This window comes from Pan paniscus, chromosome 11, assembly GCF_029289425.2.
Source record: "Pan paniscus chromosome 11, NHGRI_mPanPan1-v2.0_pri, whole genome shotgun sequence".
NCBI classification, from domain to species: Eukaryota; Metazoa; Chordata; class Mammalia; order Primates; family Hominidae; genus Pan; species Pan paniscus.
The window spans coordinates 93363215-93386143 of record NC_073260.2 but is presented as its reverse complement, the minus strand read 5'-3'; the positions used below and the strand labels follow the sequence as shown (position 1 = coordinate 93386143).

Below are 22929 nucleotides of genomic sequence, written 5' to 3'. Positions count from 1 at the left end.
TAGGGATAATGGCCTCCAGCTCCATATACGTTCCTACAAAAGACATGATCTTGCTCTTTTTATGGCTGCATAGTATTCTATGGTACATATATACCACAGTTTGTTTATCCAATCTGTCATTGACGGGAATTTAGGTTGATTCCATATCTTTGCTATTGTGAATAGTGGTGCAATGAACATTCACCACTATGTTTCTTTACGCTATGTTTCTTTACCTACATTCTTTAAATGGAGAGCTTTACATGGAAACCCTTCCTCTCATGGTCCCTGAACTATAATCTTGAGTCCTTGATGGCAGTGCAAGAAAATTTAACAGACAAAAATAAAAACTCTTCTCTTCTATTTATATACTTTCTCTCTAGACTTTTTATGTTCCTTCCCAATGCAACTTCATTATTTACCAAATAACTTGAGAGAGAAATTATCAGTGTGCTTGAAGCCCTACTGATCTCTAATATATTTACTGTAGATCCATCACACCCTTAAAGTCTCTGCTGAAATATCTGCCCTGTAGAAATGACCTCTGGTGAGTCAAAGCTTAAGATTTTCAGCCACTAACTGATATTAAAAGTATTGGTAACTCTCTTTAAGAAAAGAAGTTGCAGTTCACCAACAAATCTCTGCATGCTTCAATTCTCTCCATAATCTTACCCCATCGTTAATACACACATTTAAGGGAAATATTAAATGTTTTTAACAGGCACATAGAGTGTACAGTAATTTTTCCTTATCATTTTACTACTACTGCCATACGATCAATATCATTATTACCTGAATTGTTCATACCACACTAGCTTCCGGAGTAGATGAAATAGAACGCTAAGCATTATTCTGAATAGCTCACTTTTTCATATCTACTATATTACTCTAAACAACTGAAACTCAAAACTTTTGAAGATTCACTCTTCATTAACTGACATTTAGATAATAAGATCATTTATGTAGTGTCTATTATGGGTTACAACTTAAAATGAGTGAATAATATGATTTTCATTTTTGTTGTTTGAGTGTCATAAAATGCTTTCTGGCTATTTCTATCTGATTATACAGAAGAACACAGTGACCTACATTTAAAGAACTTTCTCTGCTTAAGGATTGCAGCCTTCAGTGATACAATTCAGCAAGTCCTACATGACACTTTGCAAGATATGTCACAGCCAATATAACATAGTACAGATTTTTCATGGTTATTATTAAATCCCCTAAAACCATTGACTCATGCTGTCCTTGACATAATAAACTTATTGTTCCTTACAAAGTCACTACAGATGTGCAGTAAACCAGAATTATGCTTGCAACTTACATTTAAATCTTTGACACAGAAAAACACTTTTCTCTCAAGTTCAGTACATCTATTTATTATTCACATGTCTCTCAGAGCTAAAAGAAATCACAGTTGGTAGAAAAACAGATTTTCTTTTCCTGTTGCTGTTCTATACAAAATTTTAGTCATAGTATAAAAGGCATATCATTTTCCTAGGATATTAATTATAAGAAAATAAATCTTGGGGTAATTCAACTAACTTTCGGGTAGCTGAAACCCCAAACCTGAAAAATCCACCTGTCCTAAACATTAATTACCACCCATGGGAAATTCTGCTGAGTAAATAAGAAATGGATATGGCATGAGACAGTGTTATTTGTTTTGCTACTGAAAATGAGAGACTGTTTCTATAGGTTTTAATGTCAGAAAACGGAGAGTTTATTTTCCAAGTCATAGCAATCACAATACCTAAATTCATGTTGAACATGGATGTCTTAGATATATAGAATATTTATCATCAATCAGCCTATTCAAATGTATTTTTTATTATGAGTGACTGGATGGCAGAGTTTTAAATATCCCTTACCGTAGATCATGACACATATAGAAATGGCAAAATTACAGACTCCAAATCAAACTCAAACCCTAGCACTGCAATATTTAGTTTTCTGTTCCCCCATTAGTTTGCTAGGGATAATGGCCTCCAGCTCCATGTGAACTTCGCTTACTTAAAATATTTTCCAGGCTGGTCCCAATGGCTCACGCCTGTAATCCCAGCACTTTGGGAGGCCAAGGCGAGTGGATCACCTGAGGTCGGGAGCTCGAGACCAGCCTGACCAACATGGAGAAACCCTGATCCCAATAAAAATACAAAATTAGCCAGGCATGCTGGCACATGCCTGTAATCCCAGCTACTCAGGAGGCTGAGGCAGGAGAATTGCTTGAACCCAGGAGGCGGAGGTTGCAGTGAGCCAAGATAGTGCCATTGCACTCCAGCTTGGGCAACAAGAGCACAACTGTTAAAAAAAAAAAAAAAAAATATATATATATATATATATATATATATATATATATATATATATATTTTCCCCCTCAGGTTCCCCAGAGATGTGCTCGTGGTTTTATTAAATGAGTTTGGACACTATTAGAGAAAGTGCATACCACCATAAAGTATATGAACTAATGACAACTATGCCATCACAATAATTTACTTTTCCACTGATTTCTAGCACATTACTGTAGGCAAAATGTATTACTCATTTCTTTTTTCAGCTCTGGTGCCCCAGTGATTGTTCTCCATAACATTTAAAGATATTAGACAAGTTTGTCAACAATTTAGGATTAATTATTATATGTCTCCGTGTGCTTCAGTTCTCTCCAGAAACTTACTCCATCTTTGATACACACATTTAAGAGCCACATCAATGTTTTTAGTAGACACATGAAGATTGCACAGTAATTTTTATTTTGCTGCTACTACTATACTATCTTAAAAATAAAACACTTCGCATCAACTGAAAATAAAGACCAATCAAAAATGGAAATAAATCATTTCTGCCATTGTTATCTACTTATGCAAAATTATAATCTGACATAAAATATCTTGATTTGTCTCATCTAAAGATGAAAACTAAAATTAGCTAGTGCCACTTTTGTCTAGTTACTCTACCAGGTATTTTCACCTTCTGCAATTAGCAGAAGTGGAATTCCAGCCTTGGTATGTTCCAACCTGAAAGCCCATATGTTGTTACAAAACAATGACTCCCTCTTCCTTTCCATCGAAAAATAACAAATGAATCTGAGAAACACATACTACATGAAAACTATAACATACTGATTAATGAAATTGAAAAAGTCCCCAGGAACTTGAAAGATACTCCATGTTCATGGAAGGGAAAATCAACATTATTAAAATGTCCATACTACTCAAAGCAATCTACAAATTCAATGCAATCCTTATCAAAATATCAATGACATTCTAGAAAAAAAAATCCTAAAATTTATATGCAATCACAAAAGACCCAGAATAGCCAAAGCTATCCTAAGCAAATAGAACAGAACTGAGGGAATCACATTACTGGCTTCAAATTACACTACAGAGCTACAGTAACCAAAACAGCATAGTCCTGGCATAGAAACAGAAACATAGACCAGTGGAACAGAAGAAAGAACCTAAAAGCAAATCCACATACCCTCAGAGAAGTCATTTTCAACTTACCTTTCACCAAAGGTGCCAAAAATACACTGAGGAAAAGAGTTTTTTCAATAAATGATGCTGGGAAAACTGGATATCAATATGCAGAAGAATGAAACCAGTCCCCTGTCTCTTACCATATAAGAGATTCAGATAAAATATTGATTCAAATAAAAATGAACTAAAAAATTAAATATAAGACCTTAAACTATTAAACTACTACCAGAAAACATTGAGAAAACTGCCCAAGACATCAGTCTGGGGAACAATTTATTGAGTAATACCCCACAAGCACAACCAAAGCAAAAATGGACAAATGGGATCACGTGGAGTTGAAAATCTGCACAGCAAAGGAAACAATCCATTAAGTGAAGAGACAACCCACAGAATGGGACAAAATATCTGAAAACTATCTATCTGACAAAAGGTTAATAGCTAGAATATATAAGGAGCTCCAATGACTCCACAAGAAAAAAAAATCCAGTAATCTGATTTTAAAATGGGCAAATAATTTGAATAGACATTTCTCAAAAGAAGACATACAAATGGCAAACAGACATGTGAAAAGGTGCTCAATATCACTGATCATTAGAGAAATCCAAATCAAAACTACAATGAGATATCATCTCATTCCAGTTAAAATTGCTTATTTCCAAAAGACAGGTAATAACAAATGCTGCAGAGAATGTGAAGGAAAGAGAACACTCGTACACTGTTGGTGTGAATGAAAGTTAGTACAACCACTACGTAGAACACTTTGAAGGTTCTTCAAAAAACTTAAGTAGAGCTACCATACAATCCAGCAATCCCATTGCTGGGTGTTTATGCCAAAGAAAGGAAATCAGTGTATTGAAGAGATATCTGCACTCCTATGTTTGTTGCAGCACTGTTCACAATAGGCAAGATTTGGAAGCAACTGAAGTGTCCATCAACAGATGAATAGATAAGAAAAATGTGGTACTTACACACAATGGAGTGCTATTCAGCTATAAGAAAAAAATGGCATTCAGTCATTTGCAACCACATGGATGAAACTGGAGGTCATTATGTTAAGTGAAATAAGCTAGGAACAGAAAGACAAACATCACATGTTCTCACTTATTTGTAGGATCTAAAAATCAAAACAATTAAACCCATAGAAATAGAGAGTAAACATAGAAATAGTTACCAGAGGCTGGGAAGTATAGTAGGGGGTTGGTGGGGAGGTGGGAATTGTTAATTGGTCCAAAAAAAAAAATAGATAAGACCTAGTATTTGATAGCATAAAAGGGTGACTATAGTCAACAATAATGTAATTGTACATTTTAAAATAATGAAAAGAGTATAATTGGATTGTTTATAATGCAAAGGATAAATGCTTGAGTGAATAAATACTCCATTTTCCATGATATGATTATTATGCATTGCACTCCTGTAACAAAATGTGTATGTACCACAAAAATAGATACATCTACTATGTACCCACAAAAGTGAAAAAAATATATAAAAAAAGAAAACAGTCATCACTATGATCAGATGTTGGAGCTAACATACAAGGACATTTTTAAAGGTATTACACATATATTCAAGATCCTCAAATGAAACGTTAACAAAATGAACAAACAGATGGGAAATAGCAAATACATGGAAACTATGAAAAAGAACTAAAAATAAATTCTATGAACAAATAAAATATATACATAGAGTCCTGTAAGGCAATATCAGTGTGTTAAGTCAGAGAATGCTAAGTGAGTCTAGCAAGAAAAAAAAAAAAAGGTGGAAAAGGTTAGGAAAAAAAAAAGATAAAATAACAGCCAAGTATTTATTAACTTGAAGCTATAAAAGCTCAGTGAGCATCAAGCATAATTAATACAAAGAAAACTATATCCTATGCCTAGCGTGGTTGCTCATGCCTGTAGTACCAACATTTTGGGAGGCTGAGGCTGGTAGATTGTTTGAGTCTAAGAGTTTGAGACCAGCCTGGGCAACAAGGCAAAACCTTGTCTCTACTAAAAATACAAGAATTGGCTGGGTGTGGTGGCACATGCCTATAGTCCCAGCTACTAGGGAGGCTGAGGGGGAAGAATCACCTGAAACCAGGAAGGTCCGGGCTACAGTGAGCTATGATCACACCACTGCACACCAGCCTGGGTGGTGACAGACAGAATGATACCGTCTCAAAACAAAACAAAACAAAACAAAACAAAACAAGAAAAGAAAAAGAAAGAAAAGAGAAGGAAAAGAAAACAATCCCCTGTGCTATCATAGTACAACTTTAAACAAAATAAATAATATTGATAGTATCCGGAGAAACAGTACAGTTTACATTTAAATAGAAAATGATACAAATAATTCATGAATTTCTTGTAAGAAATAATAAAGACTATCTGAAAATGGTCTAACATCTCTAAACTCCTGCATAAAGAAGAGCTTACTTTAATGAAGTTTTGGGGTGTGGCTTTTATCTAATAGATTGCATTATAATGGAATTAGATGAAACCCATACAGATTTTAAGCAAATTATGTCAGCTAGAACTGAAACAGACAAAGTAACAATGAAGAGTGTTATGTAGACCCTTGAACTACCATGGGCAGCAAGGAGGCTGAGAAAATTACTCGGTTGCAAGCATGATATATTTTTTTAATTGAAAAGGAAGAATAACTGGTGATGCAAAGATGTAAGCCCAATGGGCACAGCAAAGAGTCATGGAACATTAGACCAAAGAATTAGGACTGAGTGTGGTTAGGGAAGCAAGGAACTGACAAACAGCACTCAGTGGGTTTCAGAATTGCTAGGACCAATGACAGCAAGCCTCCCATTGCTGCCTTTTGGAGTAAAAGCATCTATTATAGTTATCCTACGTCTTTCTCTCTATTATATGTTGAATATAGAGGACAGAGGACTTGCCTCATTAATTTACAAGTTTTCAAATTGAGAGAAAATCAGCGGAGCTACAATTGAAGTGCTACACCCAAGAAAACTCATCCACACCTGGAACTCCTATACCTAAGCCGGAATCTCTGATAGAATGAGATTTTATGGGTGGAGGCCTGGGACACAGATGATTATATTCAGCATGTGAGCAGAATAAGAGCTGTTTTGATGACAAGGAAGACCGTGGTAGGCTATATTTTTCATAATGGTCATGGCAATATCTCAGTCCAACCTACTCTTCCAGAACCTTGCCTCTCTTCTATAAGGAGGTGGGAACCTTTGGAGATCATAATTAATAAATAGACTGTAGCTGCTTTCGGTCCTGGTGGCCAGGGCTGAGCCAGCGACGCCCTCCCTTCACTCTCCGCGCCTGCTCTCCTGCTGTCCGCCCGCTCCGCTGCCCGCCAGGCCACCATGACGGAACAAGCCATCTCCTTCGCCAAGGACTTCCTAGCCGGAGGCATCACCGCCGCTATCTCCAAGACAGCCGTGGCATCGATCAAGCGGGTCCAGCTGCTGCTGCAGATGCAGCACGCCAGCATGCCGATGGCCGCCGCCAAGCAGTGCAAGGGCATCGTGGACTGCATCGTCCGCATCCCCAAAGATCAGGGCGTGCTGTCCTTCTGGAGGGGCAACCTGGCCAATGTCATCCGCTACTCCCCCACGCAAGCCCACAATTTCGCCTTCAAGGATAAGTACAAGCAGATCTTCCTGGCGGGCGTGGACAAGCACACGCAGTTCTGCAGGTGCTTTGCGGGCAACCTGGCCTCTGGCGGCACGGCCGTCGTGTATCCCCTGGATTTCACCAGAACCCGCCTGGCAGCTGACGTGGGAAAGTCAGGCACGGAGCGCGAGTTCCGAGGCCAGGGAGACTGCCTAGTGAAGATCAGCAAGTCCGACGGCATCCGGGGCTTTTACCAGGGCTTCAGCGTCTCCGTGCAGGCCATCATCATCTACCAGGCAGCCTACTTCAGGGTGTACGATACGGCCAAGGGCATGTTCCCCGACCCTAAGAACACACACATCCTGGTGAGCTGGATGATCGCGCAGACCGTGACGGCCGTGGCTGGCGTGGTCTCCTACCCCTTTGACACAGTGCGGCGGCGGACGATGATGCAGTCCCGGCGCAAAGGAGCTGACAGCATGTACACGGGCACCGTCGACTGTTGGAGAAAGATCTTCAGAGACGAGCGGGGCGAGGCCTTTTTCAAGGGTGTGTGGTCCAACGCCCTCAGAGGCATGGGGGTGGGGGCGGGCTTCGTGCTGGTCCCGTACGACGAGCTGAAGGTCAGCTAAGGGCCTTGGCATCCTCCACACACACACCAAAGGAACCAAGAGAACCACGTAGAATCCTCAAGTGTGCAAACCATCGACATTCGAGAAATTCCAGTCGTCTTTTTCCCAGCCGGACCCTGCCTGTAGATGGCCAGGAAAGGCTCTAGAAAAGGGGCGCATTGGCCGAGCGTGGTGACGGGCGCCTGTAGTCCCAGCTACCTCGGGAGGCTGAGGCAGGAGAACGGCGTGAACCCGGGAGGCGGAGCTTGCAATGAGCGGAGATCGCACCACTGCACTGCAGCCTGGGCGACAGAGCGAGACTACGTCTCAAAAGAAAAAAGAAAAAAAAAAAAAGGAAAAGAAAAGAGAAAAGAAAAGGGGCGCATTGTGATCCAACCATCGGTACCAGATTCCAAGTCTTGATCACTAGGGGAAGGGAATTAGGGTGTCCTGGTGGGCCCACGGGCGAGGCACTCCAATACTCAGACCTAGAAGTCCAGATGCTTGTAGGACCCAAGTCGTGTTTAAGTATTTATTTAAAACAAAAGAATCATGTTCCCCATTTGTACTTAAGCACTAGTCCCTCTTTTGCACAGCCGAGTACTTTCAATTATGTCCTATGTTGGGCATCCTGCTGCAAAACATTAAACACAGGATGCGGGGCTGGGGGGGGGAATAATTAAATATATAAATAAACAAATCGAAGGTAGCAGAAGTGAGACTAAGTAATATATTAGGCTAGCTTAGAAAGACGGTGCAGCTTCCACTTGACTTTTTTTTAGGACCCTTGCCTTTTGGAACTCAGACGTCATGTTATGAAGAGGCTGAGGCTACATGAGGAAGTCATGTTGACATGTTTAAGCACATAGGTCTAGCTAAGGACCCTGCTGACAGCCAAGATCAACTGCCAGATATGCGAGTAAACAAACTGTGGTGATTTAACCTCCAGCTTCAGAGTAACCCTAATGATGCTAACTAAGTACAGCAAAGACAAGCTGTTCCTGCAAAGCCCTGCTCAAATAGCAAATTGACGACCATAGTAATATTGTTGTTTTAAAAAACAGTATTATTGTATCAGTTTGTCAACATAGAAAAGCTTTAAATAATCTTAAAAAGTAATTTTCTTAAGAATATATACATTATGATAGCATTAATATATAATACATTGGAAGTGAAGCCTAAATAATTGTTGATTAATAAATTTAAAATATCAATATGCTTTAAAATGTTAATTACTTTTTATCAAATTGGAGAGTTTAAAGCAGAAGTCAAGCTCTTATCACAAGTGATCTTCTTTATTGGGTAAATGCATTTATTAATTACTTTTAAAAATTTATCAAAAACATGTATAAATAGGTGTTAAATATTTAAGGTACTACAGAATAGATGATGTTTAACAAGAAAACCTTTAAAGATGAGGTGTTGGAAGAAACACAGAACAAGCAAAATGCATCAGTTTACTAAATGCAGGAAATGCAAATCAGTCAGTAAATTATTACAGCAAGAATGCATGGTGATTAAAAAAATAAGGTTAGCCTCATACATACACATGCATTATACATATAGCAAGGACAATAAATGTAAGTTAAATATAATTCTTTAAAAACACTCACAAATTGGATTAATAATGCTTAAAAATTGTTATGATAAATGTTTAAGACATTCAAAAAAGATACACAAAAACTGAAAATACAGGAATAGAAGTAGACAAATTAGACAATTACTAATAAAAAATTGAAGCAATATTAATATCACATAAAAATAATTCCAGGTAAAAGGAATTCAATAGAATATTGGAGGGAATAATTGTTCAAGGACAAGTGTTTACCTTTATCTCCTTGGAAACATAATACAGTTTTGAAATTTATAGGCAAAGAGTGTTAGAACTATGAAAAGAGAGACTAAAGATGTAAATGTATTCTCTGGGTGACGTAGTTCAAAACTGATTGTTTTTGCCCTTATGATAAAATAATTCAGATAGAGATTTCTTGAGTGATTTTTTACACAATAAGATATTCTCTTTGTAAATTTCTGATCAACTATCCCCGACTAGCATCTGTTTTTACAGCAAAACTATAAAAATTTTAAGTTTCAACTTTTGAAATCGAATTGCCAGAACAATTGATTATGATGTTGAATGACTGAATCTACAGACATTTGTTTCACAGCAGTGGGCTCTATCTTAAATATAGAAAGACTTGAGTCATCAATTATAAATAAAAGTATAAAATATAAATATTAATTTTAAATATAATATTTATAATCAACAGAGTGTAAACTTTGTATTTAAAAATTGTATAAAAATATGAAAATGAAAAGAGGCTTTTTAAGTGTTCAACTGACAATCCCATATTTATTAATTAAAATCAGGTAAAAACTAACTATAAATTTAGATAACCTTCAATAAATTTATTTTATCACTTTTTTTAACTTTCTGCATAATAATAGTGGGACATTCTTGATTAAAAAACATCAATTTTATGAACACTAAATAAATTATATCAAATGGAATTAATATGCATGATGATTTTACTGTAATTTAACTCAAATAGAAAAATTGAAAACTACTCAAGTCACAGATAAAATTAATTTTAACTGTATCTTTGGGGTATAATTTTCCTAACTAAAACTCACTCCTATCATTAGAAAAGGAAATCCATGAAGAAAGCAGGAATTTTATATGGAATAAAAGTTATAGCATATGTTAAACTGGAGAAAGTTACATAAATTGTCAATATTCTTCTCACACTAAATGGCACTAAAAGGGTACTTTGAAAATGAGATTTAAATTTAAAAAATTTCTCTCTACCTATGGCATTTTACCGTTTTCCATTCACAATGGATAATACCTGAGGAAGAGTTCTGAGGTGGCAGCATGCTTGTACACCTGCTTTGCTAAAATTGCTTAAGTGCTAATTCACTGGCAATTTCACTGCAATAGCAGGTAGTTTATTTTTAACTGCATTTAGGGTTTTGAATGCTCATAGTGACACAGAATTCAATCTGTGAGCCATTCCATGAGAAACTATTTAAGATTAATACTTAAAACTGTTAATTAATTTCTGCAGTCACTGGGCCTTATACATAAAATCATTGCTTTGTTAAGGTAAATGCAGCTGTTTGTAAATTCATCTTTTAAATAAGTGTATTTTTGAGAAAAAATTTCAATTTAACAAATATTTACTGAGCACAATTTGTATAGAGAAGTAAATCAAATAGACATTGGGTATGGTTACCATAGCAGTTTCTGAACACATAGTCCAATAAATATAGTGGATGTGTGTGTGTGTGTGTGTGTGTGTATATATACACACACACACATGTATATATACATATATATGTATATGTGTGTGTATATATGTATGTGTGGCTATACATATATTTATACACATGTATTTCACCCTCATGCTAACCATTATCAAACAATTCATAACCAAAATAACCACAGATGCCCCTTTCTGTCTCAGAACTACATCTTCTCAGTTTTGAGGTATAAATTACTAATATTAAGCATTACTAATTAAGCATTACTAAGAAATTACTAGCATTCACTTGAAAAAATGAACTTAAATCATCACAGGCTGGTTTTGTAGATCTCTTTAGATATAAAAATGGAAAGTTCTAGATTTAGAAAATCTCTAGGATATAATTACATTTTAGTGTTCTTACAAGTCTTGATTTCTCCTTTCTGGGACATCCAGAATGTTGACTTTGATAATTATTTAGCAGAGTCAAGATAGATGCAACTCATATTATAGCAACAATTCATGAAGCTACTTTGTCTCTGAAACCATTTTTAATAACGTATATGATATACTTAACACTTGGCCTGAAAGAAAATGTCATAAAATATATTTTCTTTTACATGTCTTCATTTTAAATCCCTTTTCGTATCATTTTTCCCTAACCATTGTATAGACATTTCATAACTTGCATTTTGGGTACTTTGTTCCCCTTCTTTGATGTCATTAAAAATACTAAAAGCAAATTCACTTCAGAAAACAGCAGAAAACTTGCATTACTTTTTTTTTTTTACATCATCTCATGCTGTCACCTCTTGTATATTTTTCTCCTAAATTGTTTGAAATTTGTCTCCCATATTATCTGGCTATACTTTTGATAATAATAAAACTTTATTTGCATAGTTACCTCAAACTATATTAAATGCACAGGTCAATTACCTTCCCACAAAAATAATTACCTCATACTTATTTTGCTGGGTTTAGTGAAGCTTGAATTAACTTCAGATTATTCCTCTTGTCACAGTGATTTGTATGGGTTTAAATTTGTCTTTTTCAAATAAAGTTATTTTCCTTATTTTATATTGTATATATCTATAGGAGAAAATGTAGCAAATCCAGAAAAACTAAATAAAGAACATAAACTATGCATTGTCCAACTACCTGGAACCATACCTTTTAGAGTTTGGTATAGATGATACCAGTTTTATGTGTGTATGCATACATTTAATGTGCTGCTTTATTGTGTTTTAAGTATGTTTACATAATTCATAATATTTTAAATATTGGTTTTAAATATAGACTTTTCTATAATAGTAAAGATGTTTTTTCATAAAAATGCAGAAAAAGCAGAAATGTATAAAATTAATAGTAACCTCTTATTCAGATTGATGAGCAAATTACATTTAATATTTCTAAGTAATTAGCGTTGCATAAAATAGTGAGATCAATATTTTAATTGGCAAAGAGCATAAATATAAATTATATATATTTGTATGTGTATATGTGTGTGTATGTACATATATATCCATACATATGTATAATCTATATACTATATTATATATTATTATATTGAGTCACTTGAGCCATTTTTGCTTTATTTCCATTTACTTTCCTTTCATTATTTTTCAGTGGGAAAGATTAATAAACTACCTAATGGCAATCACTAAGGTCATCAAATCATTCTTCCTATATACTTTTCCATCTATTTCTCATCAGTCTTCTTTCTGAAATATATTTAAAAATCAATATATAGTGTATGACCTTAAATAGTAAACACAAGAATAAAAATATATGGAATATTCTTAAATGAGTTAAATTCTTTTTTTTTTTTCATTTTCATTTTCCCTCAAACATTCTCCTTCTACAAAAGCTGGTAAGACCTCAAGCTGTGCTCTTATTTGTAATGGTAAGTGTCATTTTGGTGGCCATGTGGCTACACAGCATGAGGTAGCTATGATGAACCCTGATGAAAAACGACAGGTGCAAAATGAGAAAAGTTTGCACACAACAAGTTTGGCTTTATAAAGCCTTCAGGTTTACCATCATCAGAGAACCTTGATCTGCTGTGGTTTAAAACAAGGAAGGGAACCACCTGTTTTGCCTCAAGCAATAGTTAAGATCAAACAAAATACGCTCTGAAACAGTAAGACATGACAAAAGAGAGTGAAAGGGTTTTTCAGCAATGGCAATAGAAGTTACTTTCTGCAAAAAGAGTTGGGTTATTACCAAGTAAAGCACAGTGGTAATAACCCAAAGGCAAATTAGAGTAAAGAAAAGCAGATATATGCAGGTGGTAGAACAATATTTGCATTTCCATAGATAAATACTTTTAAACATACAGAAAAAACAAAGGGACACAGAACTCATAGTAATGATTTGGATATTTCCTTTGGCCAACATATCTCCTCAGTTTCTAGGGCACACACTGAGATTCAAGAGAAGCCTGAAGAAGAGCATATTTATAAAATAACTATCCACAACTGACATCTACTTGTAAAGGATTAATATATTTTTCATAAACATGAGAGATATATCCATTCATAAAACTCTTTAAATCACATTGTACAACTTGGATGTGATGGTTGCTTATTCACAGGATGAAGACGCAATGACTGGAATATACAATGTAAATGATTCACACATAGGCACCACCACCTCCAAGTAAAAAAGCAATTTGTGAAAAACAAGGAAAACTCTTGTTTTTGTCAGGGCCAGAGAAGTATAGTTGATGGTAATTTGTAATCAGAAAACACAGCAAATTGCTCAATTAAAAAAATCAATCCCAAACTTCTGCCTTTTTTTTACAGATTCTAAACAACTATGTTAATTAGACCTAAAAAACTATAGGTATATGTGCATAATCAAATCAAGTCTTACCGAAATCTAGATCTGATGGCTTCCAACACCAACATTTAGAAAGATATCCCCAGTGCAGGCCGGGCATGGTGGCTCACGCCTATAATCCCAGCACTTTGGGAGACCAAGGCTGGTGGATCACTTGAGGTCAGGAGTTTGAGACCAGCCTGGCCAACATGGTGAAACCTCAACTTTACTAAAAATACAAAAATTAGGGCCAGGCATGGTGTTGCACGCCTGTAGTCCCAGATACTTGGGAGGCTGAGGCAGGAGAATCACTTGAACCTGGGAGGCAGAGGTTGCAGTGATCCCAGATCGTGCCACTGCACTCCAGCCTGAGTGACCAGAGTGAGACCATGTCTCAAAAAAGAATTTATCTATCTATCTATATAGGTATCTATCTCCAATGTGAAGCAATAATCATATTCTTGTTTCATAGAAAATAAAAATCATAAAATATCTACATGAAATAAAAATGCCTATTGTCTATTTGCATGAAGTAAAATGGCAAATTAGTACTTCCAAAAAATTAAATTATATTAAATGTTAATATTTTAATATAGTTTGAAAGTATAAAATAAAAACATAATTTTCTTATAATTCAATTCCTACAAGATGGCATTCTAAGTATTTGGAGGATACTTTCATTTTACTATTTTCATATGAACATGAGTTACATTCTATAAAGCAGTCATAAGAGTGCCTGGCACATCATAAAAGCTCTATAGTAATTAGTTATATAAAAACAAAATTATTTTCATAATCAGGAGGTACACAAAATGTTCTGACATGCGCTTTTTAAACTTTGCATTTTATTGTAATCATTTTTATAAAAATAATAAAAAGAAAATGTATATCATGTATACATACAAAATGATTAAAAAAATGAAAATGAGTTTCACACTAAGATTCCCTACCCTATTTAATAGACATAAACACTGTTGTGTTTTCCTGTAAATCCTTCCACAAAATATCCCTTATATACATATTCTTATGTGTGCATGTGTATGTATACATGTGTGCATGCATATATTATACTTAGTATTTTCAAATAAATGGCTATATATTATAAGCACTGGAGTTTTACTAATCAATATGTCTTGGAAATACATTTGATTGATATATATTTGAAACTCTCTATTAAATAGTAGTAGAGTGGCCGGGTACGGTGGCTCACGCCTGTAATCCCAGCACCTTGGGAGGCCGAGGTGGGTGGATCACCTGAGGTCAGCAGTTCGAGACCAGCTTGGCCGACATGGTAAAACCTCGTCTCTACTAAAAATGCAAAAAACATAGCCGGGCATGGTGGCAGGCGCCTGTAATCCCAGCTACTCAATAGGCTGAGTCACGAGAATCGCTTGAACCGTGGAGGAGGAGGTTACAGTGAGCCAAGATTGTACCATTGCTCTCCAGTCTGGGCTACAAGAGCTAAACTCCATGTCAAAAAACAAAACAAAACAAAACAAAACAAAAAACAAATGTAATAGAAGGGAAATCATACTCTATTACTCTATAAGAGATATCATTAAAAAGATAAAAGCCCCTGCATATAACTTCATATTTATAGATCAAATACTGAATTAGCTTCTTCAGAATTCAAAAAGAAGTCTCTAATGTTTTCTATCAACATTTCTATTCAACTAGAGTAACTAAACTGTATAACAGAAAAAAAAAAAGAAATAGAAGTACAAAATTGGAACCCTGAAAATAAAGCTGTCATTATTTCTAAATGACATAATTGCATACGTAGAAAGCCCAAAGTACTCTAGAAAAAAATAAGAGTGTTGATTAATAAATTTAGCAAGGTTCTTGGATGCCAGGAAAATGTATTAAATCAGTTGAATCATCTACATAGTTGGCAAACTTTTCTTTAAGGAACAAGATAATATGTATTTTCACCTTTGTGGCCATTATGGCCTGTCACTACTCAACTTTGCAATTATAGTAGTCCTTTGATTTGTGTTCCATACACTGTTCCATATCACAATCTTGCTACGAGCCTCTGCTGCTCTGAACATGTGGTACCAGCATGGTACTGTGTTCCATTCACATATTTTACAACAGTCTCTACTTGACATTCAGACAGTTTTCTTTGCCTCACAATATAATTCCATCTGCAACATACATTTAGATATCCATTAACAGTTTGGCCAACTGATAGTACTTTTTTCCACTTGCTAGTAATAATTCTGAGTTTTTTCTTGGTTTTGTGACTTTTTTTTTTTCCCAGTAAATGTAATGGATTCTGAGCAGGTAACATATAACTGCCCTCTTGAAACAAGTAGTCCTGCCCATCAATTACTCATCAGTAGAAACACTTATGCTTACTGAAAAGAGAAACCCAGTAAGGTAGCCTCATTATTCGAGGCTGGAATAGCATAGAACAGATCCACTTAGCTTCTAAGCTTCTGCCTGATTTTGCAAGCATATTTCAAGAAAATGATCTAAGGATTTATACACTGAATAGGAATATCAACCCAGTTTTAAATAGTAATATCTAACCTTTCTTAATATTGTTGAACACTTGTAAGAAATTGATTCCAGGAGGTACAATCACCTACTACTTTATTTGCAATACTCCAGGACTCTGAAACACTAATTTCCATGCATATATATTAGTCATCTCAGGGAAAAAAATTAGGTCACCCAGAACAGGTTCTCATTTCTATCTTTACATACTATTTGACTTAACAAGAAAACATCAGCAAAAACTGTGTGAAGTATGCTAATAAACTCAGTTTCATCTTATTTAAGAGAATGACATTGAAGTAGTACTAGAAATCCATTCTGTTAATAGGAAAAAATGGAGAATTTTGATTACAAGTAAAGGCATGTAATTCATGGCCTGATAATCATTGACAACTATATTAACACATATTAGCAGTAACAGCTCAATCTAATATCTTAGATACAGAGATTTTAATAATCCACAAAAGAATACAAAGCTGAATATTTATATTTCTAGTTTTTACTAAATAGGGATGCATTCACTGGACTTTGCCTGATCCTACAGTCCCAGTGCTTTTTTTTTTTCCACATAGTAGAATCCACTTACTCTTGAGTGTAGATTCAGTATGTCTACATTTCTAAGGTTAATATTCATCTCAGAAAAAAAAAGGGAATTAAGGAGTTGTGACCTATTATTCTGAAACTTTTTCCCTTCTGTCCTTTGTAACTCTTCAGAATGAATATTTTTGCTTAGTTCATATGACATTGTGTCCATTAGGGTCCTCAATCTTGTTGAATAACTATTGTCCCTAGTGCTAAAGACCATATTCTAGTAACTTTCATGGCACTCAATCTACCTGTATCTAGGACCTTGTTTTCTTAGCGGTCTGATCTCCAAGTGGCCCTATTTGGGAACAGAAGCCATTCTGGATACATCTATCCAAGGTCCTGAGTCCAACTATAGATCTAGGTTTTGAAATCTGACCTCTCTTTTCTCTGAAAAACAAACAAACAAAACCAGAAAGTCTAACGTCAGTTCCACGCTTCAAAATAGACATTATTTGATGGTATCGTAAATTAGAATAATAAACGTCTTGATCTAAATAAGCACGTTATAGCTCATAAACATCTTAATTGTGATAAGATAAAAATATATCATGAAAGTAATGATAATAAAATTATTTTTAAAACCTGATGCTTATTTATATCATAATCTATCCATCCTCCTGATATAAAAAGGTATCATTCAGAAATTATCTATTTTGTCTTACCAAGATGTAATATTACTTAAAATGCTAAATATAAGTACTTTCATTAACAATATTGATTGAGAGAAAGTCATTTATATGATCATAAACTGAATTATTAAACAATATACAAAAATTTAATTTCAATATTTTGAGGGGTGTCTGGGGACTCAAATGACAGGAGCACAATATTTCTAACTATAGGCTCTATAAATAATATATTTTATTGAAGAAAAATATATGCTTTCTTTTTTTCTGTCTACAATATTCAAATGCCAGTTGAGGATTCTCAGATGCTTTTAAATGTTTTGTAAGTAATTATGTCTCTCCTTTAGAATTGTTTATATTATTGATTTGTTCATCTTATACCTTTTTGAGTAGATGACAATAAATTTAGCTATTTTCTATCTAAATAGTAAACAATTCTTGAACTTCTAGGATGTGGATAATTAAACATATTTTGCAAATTACAACCTTCTCAGCATAATAGAGTTTCTTTAGTCTGGCACAAAGTAATTATTTAGCTTTTAGAATAGCAATTTAAAAACAATTTTAAAATAAGACACACAGTAATGATAAAGACTACTATTGCATAGTCAATTATTTAATTGAGTATAATACTTTAATTATATCATTTTGTTTAATTTCATAATACTTATTTAGCTATGTTAGTCATTATATAATTTAATTAACCTAATTAGTATATAATTATCATGATCATCACTAAGCATAAGCAGAAGTAACTATAGAACTGCAGACAAACATATTGTTCTGGGAGTGATAGGTCAAATTAACTATAGACCTAGAAGGTAATATGTTCACAGAAGCTTAAAGCTTTGGTAAGAAATATTCTATATTAAGATCAGCTTGTATCTTCCCCAAGTCTCCATGGAGTGTGCTGACAGTTTAGACTTAACCTTACCAATTGAGACAGCAACTGCAATTGAAACAATAGGTGCAAACCTAGGATTAAAGATTCTTCAATGGACATTAGACAGATAACACTGTTTAAACTGGGATATCACCCAGTATTTTTCCACCTAGATTACAACAAATCTGTATACATCACCTCACACTTGAAATTATTTCATTGCTCTCCACAATATGGCTTAGGTTTTATTTTACAATTGCAATTATTGTGAGCTGTTTACTCCATTATTTCTTGCTTTTGTTCATTGTATTAATACCACTTTTAGATTATGTTTTTGCTGCTTTTAAATGTTTAATCATTTAATGTTTAAACATTTTAAATGTTATACCATCTTTTCATTTTCAATTGTCTTTATTGTAATCAAAATATTTAAAGTTTAAATATTTTTCTGAGTAAAGATTTGTTCAGATGTCATATACTTAATAATTTTTTCACTTTAAAAAATATATTTTAGTTGCATGCTTTTGAACTTTCGTCTGTGACCCCAAAGTCATTGAAGAAGAAACATTTTAAATAAAATGACCTTTTCTCTTTCTTAGTTTGTCTTATTAAGTTAAATTTTAATCATTTTATATTCAGACAATGTGTTTATTTTTCCCTTTAAAATTAGTTAAGATTTAATTGTAATGTAAATGCATTAGAAAAATAATATTGTATAGTTGCTGGAATAGAAACCAGAGGAATTAACTGTGATAAAAAATCGTTTATGTCAATTGTTCCCAACTCATCTTTATGGATCAATTACTGAATCAATAATAGGCTTGTAAAAAGGAAATGGTATATATTTACTGTACTGAGTAAAAAAGAAAGACGGTAGAGACATTCTATGCTGTCCTAATTTATCAATAGGTAATATGCCCACAAGAATAAAATATTCTACCTCAAGCTGGATGTGATACAAGAAGTGTGAGATATTCTTACCCAATGATTTTGACTACAGTTGGGTTCCCTATTATATGAGTGTTGTTTAAAAAGAGAGAGCTTAAGGTAAGGTAGGATTTCACCCGTCAAGCAAACAATGAATCATGGCAAAGTAGCCTCCCGGTGAATTTGCTTCTTATTGACTTTATAGTCTACTTACCCACAAGCATCATCATAAGTAGGGGTCTCTGTTCATCTTTGGATGAGGAACACTTAACTTCTTCCCCAAGTTGTGTATCGGAATTCTGCTTTTAACTCTCATTAGCTTATATATTAGTAGTTAATAGATGACTATTAGATCAAATACTCTAATTTTCTTTGAAAGATAGCATGGCAGCGACTTGTTAGTAGTAAGGTCACCCCCCAAAAAAGAATACAAATTCCTGTTTACAGTCATAAAACAATTCTCAGAATTTTTTATAGTATTTGACATTTTTAGGTGTTTTTAATTGTGAAGAATGAGGCTTGTCAGCTCAGCATGCCATGGTGCTGAAAAATTCAGTACGTTTAAATAATTTTTCTATGACTTTAGGGCCCACCTCCAGGAAGAATGCTGGCTGTTTAGTACTCATTTCTTACCAACATTCACATTGTGTACTAGTCTATAGTGACTAACCTGTCCTATACCCTCCTCCTTGAAAGATTTATAAAGTTTGGAAAATTTTCACTTCAATAGTTCAAAGCTTTTAACTGTCCTCAAACTCTGATAGTTTAAAGTCAACAGAGACACACAGTTGAAATCTGTAGACCCAGGGTTCACTTCTTTAATGTGTTATCATAGTGCTCCATCTGTATAGGTTTCCCCACAAATTTCCCACTTAAAAAAGAAACAACAAACTCCTCAAAATCTCATAGCATGCATGGTTTTTCCATTTATTCACCTCTCTCATTGAATATAAATTACTGTACCCAAGGCATATATAAGTTAGATGTCTGAAAAATTATACCTAGGGTCAAATAGAAAACAATGTGAATATGTTTTTCTGTGTGTAAAATGAAAAACGTCAAGCCAATAATAATACAGGCAAAAATAATTATATTTCCCCATTGCTGAAATATGACAGTGAGCTGCTTCTTTCTTTGGTCATACCATAGGAAAATGTATGGTCACATACTTTAAATCATAAACATAAGAAGACAGTATAGGATTACTTATAGGAAAAAGCTCAGAAGGTGAACACTATTTCTGTTTTCAGTCTTTCCTTCCCTTCTTCCCTCCCTCCCTCTCTCCCTCCCTCCCTCTTTTCCTTCCTTCTTTCCTTCCTTCCTTCCCTTCCTTCTTCCCTCCTTTCTCTCTTCTTTCTCTTTCTTTCTTTCTTCTTTCTTTCTTTTTCTTTCTTTCATTCCTTTCTTTCTCTATCTCTCTCTGTCTCCCTCCACACTCCCTCCCTCCCTTCCTTCCTTCCATCCTGCCTTCCTTCCTTCCTTATAATTATTTTAAAGATGCCTGTATTCTAAAACCAATGAGGGAATTCAACTTGTAAGAAAGCTTAACAGAGATTTATGGGTAATCCAGTATGTACTATGCCAAGTAGCAGCAAGAAGAAGGCAGATAATACTCTATTCTTCAATGCTTTTGCAATTACCTTAGGAGATATATGTAAGTTAAAAAAAAATACATTACAGTGGGAAAAATATAGCAAAAGAAAAATTTCAAGCTATCACTATGGAGAAGAGAATAATAAAGTGATTGAGGGCTTCACAAAAGGTATTTTCAAATAAAGTGATATTTCCTCATGATTTGGCAGAAAATATAGAAGGTATCCAGGTTGACAGGCATACTGAAGAATATTCAGGCAGAAAAATCAGAGGTAAGGTATTGTATAATAGCCAGGTTCCTTCAGGGAAGTCTGTGTCAGTCCATCAAAAACCCGAGTGGTCTTTAGAATTAGAAACATCTGGAAATCTTTGAAAAAATATGAATGTCATTTATTTACCCCAGGCTTATCCAGCAAAACAGAATCTTTCTGGTTTTTTGTTTTGTTTTGTTTTGTTTTGTTTTTTCCAGAGAGAGCAGGGAGCATAGCTGGGGATCTGCATTTAAACAAATTTCTAAAATGATGATAGTAATGGTAGAAATTCATAAATGATTTCTCTAATCTAAAGAGTTACAGTACAGCGTGCAGGTGAAGGTGTAGAGATGAGCAGCAGTAGAAAGAGATAAGAGAGAAAAGGGACATGGACAATTTTTTTTATTAAATTATCCAGCCATTTTGAGAAGGGGTATTATTTTTAGTCACCTATGACATATGGGAAGGTGAAGGTTTATAGCCGTTAGATAACTTTTATTATGCAATTAAGAAATGACATTGGGTGTAGGGGATGAGGTTTATAAGGGTTTGCTATAGTTTGAGTGTGTGTCTCACCAAAACTTATACTTTGAAACCTAGTAACCGAGGTGATGATATTAAGAAGGTGAGGTCTTTGAAAGATTATTAAGTAATGAGAGCTCTCCTTTCATCAATGGGATTAGTGTCCTTATTTTTAAAAAGGTCCCAGCGAGCTGCCTTCCCCTTCTGCAGGGTGAGGACACATCTGAGATGAGATGCCATCTAAGAGGACCAGGCACTCACCAGATCAAATCTGCTGGTACTATGATCTTGGACACCTCAGATTTCAGAACTGTGATCAATAAACTCTGTTGTCTATAAAATATCCAGTCTAAGATATTTTGACATGGCATCCTAAACACAATAAGACAAGGTTGATGTCCTTGGTTTTAAGCATGGCAAGATTGTGATGTAATTCTCAAACCTTAAGTTTCCGGCAGAAACATTAAATATGCCTATCGAAATATATGCTAGAGGTTTGAAGAAACTACCCCTTTGAAATATATCTGGAATTGACAATATCCTTACCACCTCTACTGCTAGCATCTTAGCCAAAGCACCATTATCCTTTGTTTTCACTATTGCAATAGTTTTTAATTTGGTCAGCTTCTTTGACACTTTCCAACTCTAAGCTCCATAGAACCACCAGGGAATTCCTTTTTATTACAAAAGCAGATCATGGTATACTCCTATTTAAAACTTGTCAGTAGACCCTCAATATCACTATAAATAAAATCCAGAGTTTTAACATAGGCTATCAGCCCCCACAAATGATCTCTCTCTCTCATCTCTATTCTCTCAAATATGTGCCTTGCCTGATGTTCTTAAACATTCAACCCATATTCTCCACCAGGGATCTTACATGTATTCTTCTGTTTGGAATGGTATTCCCCCAAGTAACACCAAGGTCATTCATTCACATCCTTCATTTCACTTCTGAAATGTTACTTTATCATTCCTGTCTTTCCCAAGCACCTTATAAAAAAAGAGGACACACTCTTTGCCAGACTCAATTACCTGAATGTTTTATTTCTCTTCACAATACTTTCTCTACCTTTTGCTTACTATTTTATTGTCTGTCTTCCCCACTAAAATTTAACCTCCGTATATAGGCAGGGAATTCTGTTGTCTTTGTTCACTCCTGCATCTCAGCACTTAGCATAATGCATAGCTCATAGTATCTGGTATACAAAATGAAATAATGAAGCAAATAAATAAAAGAAATACCAGCGACTTACAATGACAGTGTAGGTTATGGATGAAAACACCCAGAAAGTTGGATGAGTGAGGAAAAAAGAAAAAAATAC

General features: G+C 34.7%; 1 protein-coding gene across 1 annotated transcript; it reads left to right on the top strand.

Annotated features, from left to right (window-relative positions):
• Positions 1–6745: 6745 nt before the first annotated feature.
• On the top strand, positions 6746–8012 carry LOC100981051 (ADP/ATP translocase 3-like). The gene has a single exon (XM_008955499.5). The coding sequence runs from the start codon at positions 6787–6789 to the stop codon at positions 7666–7668; it is 882 nt and encodes a 293-aa protein (XP_008953747.3). The 5' UTR covers positions 6746–6786; the 3' UTR covers positions 7669–8012.
• The last annotated feature ends 14917 nt before the right edge of the window (positions 8013–22929 follow it).

Excerpts from the sequence above, each read along its gene's own strand:
- LOC100981051 (XM_008955499.5), top strand. The coding sequence starts at position 6,787 with ATGACGGAACAAGCCATCTCCTTCGCCAAGGACTTCCTAGCCGGAGGC.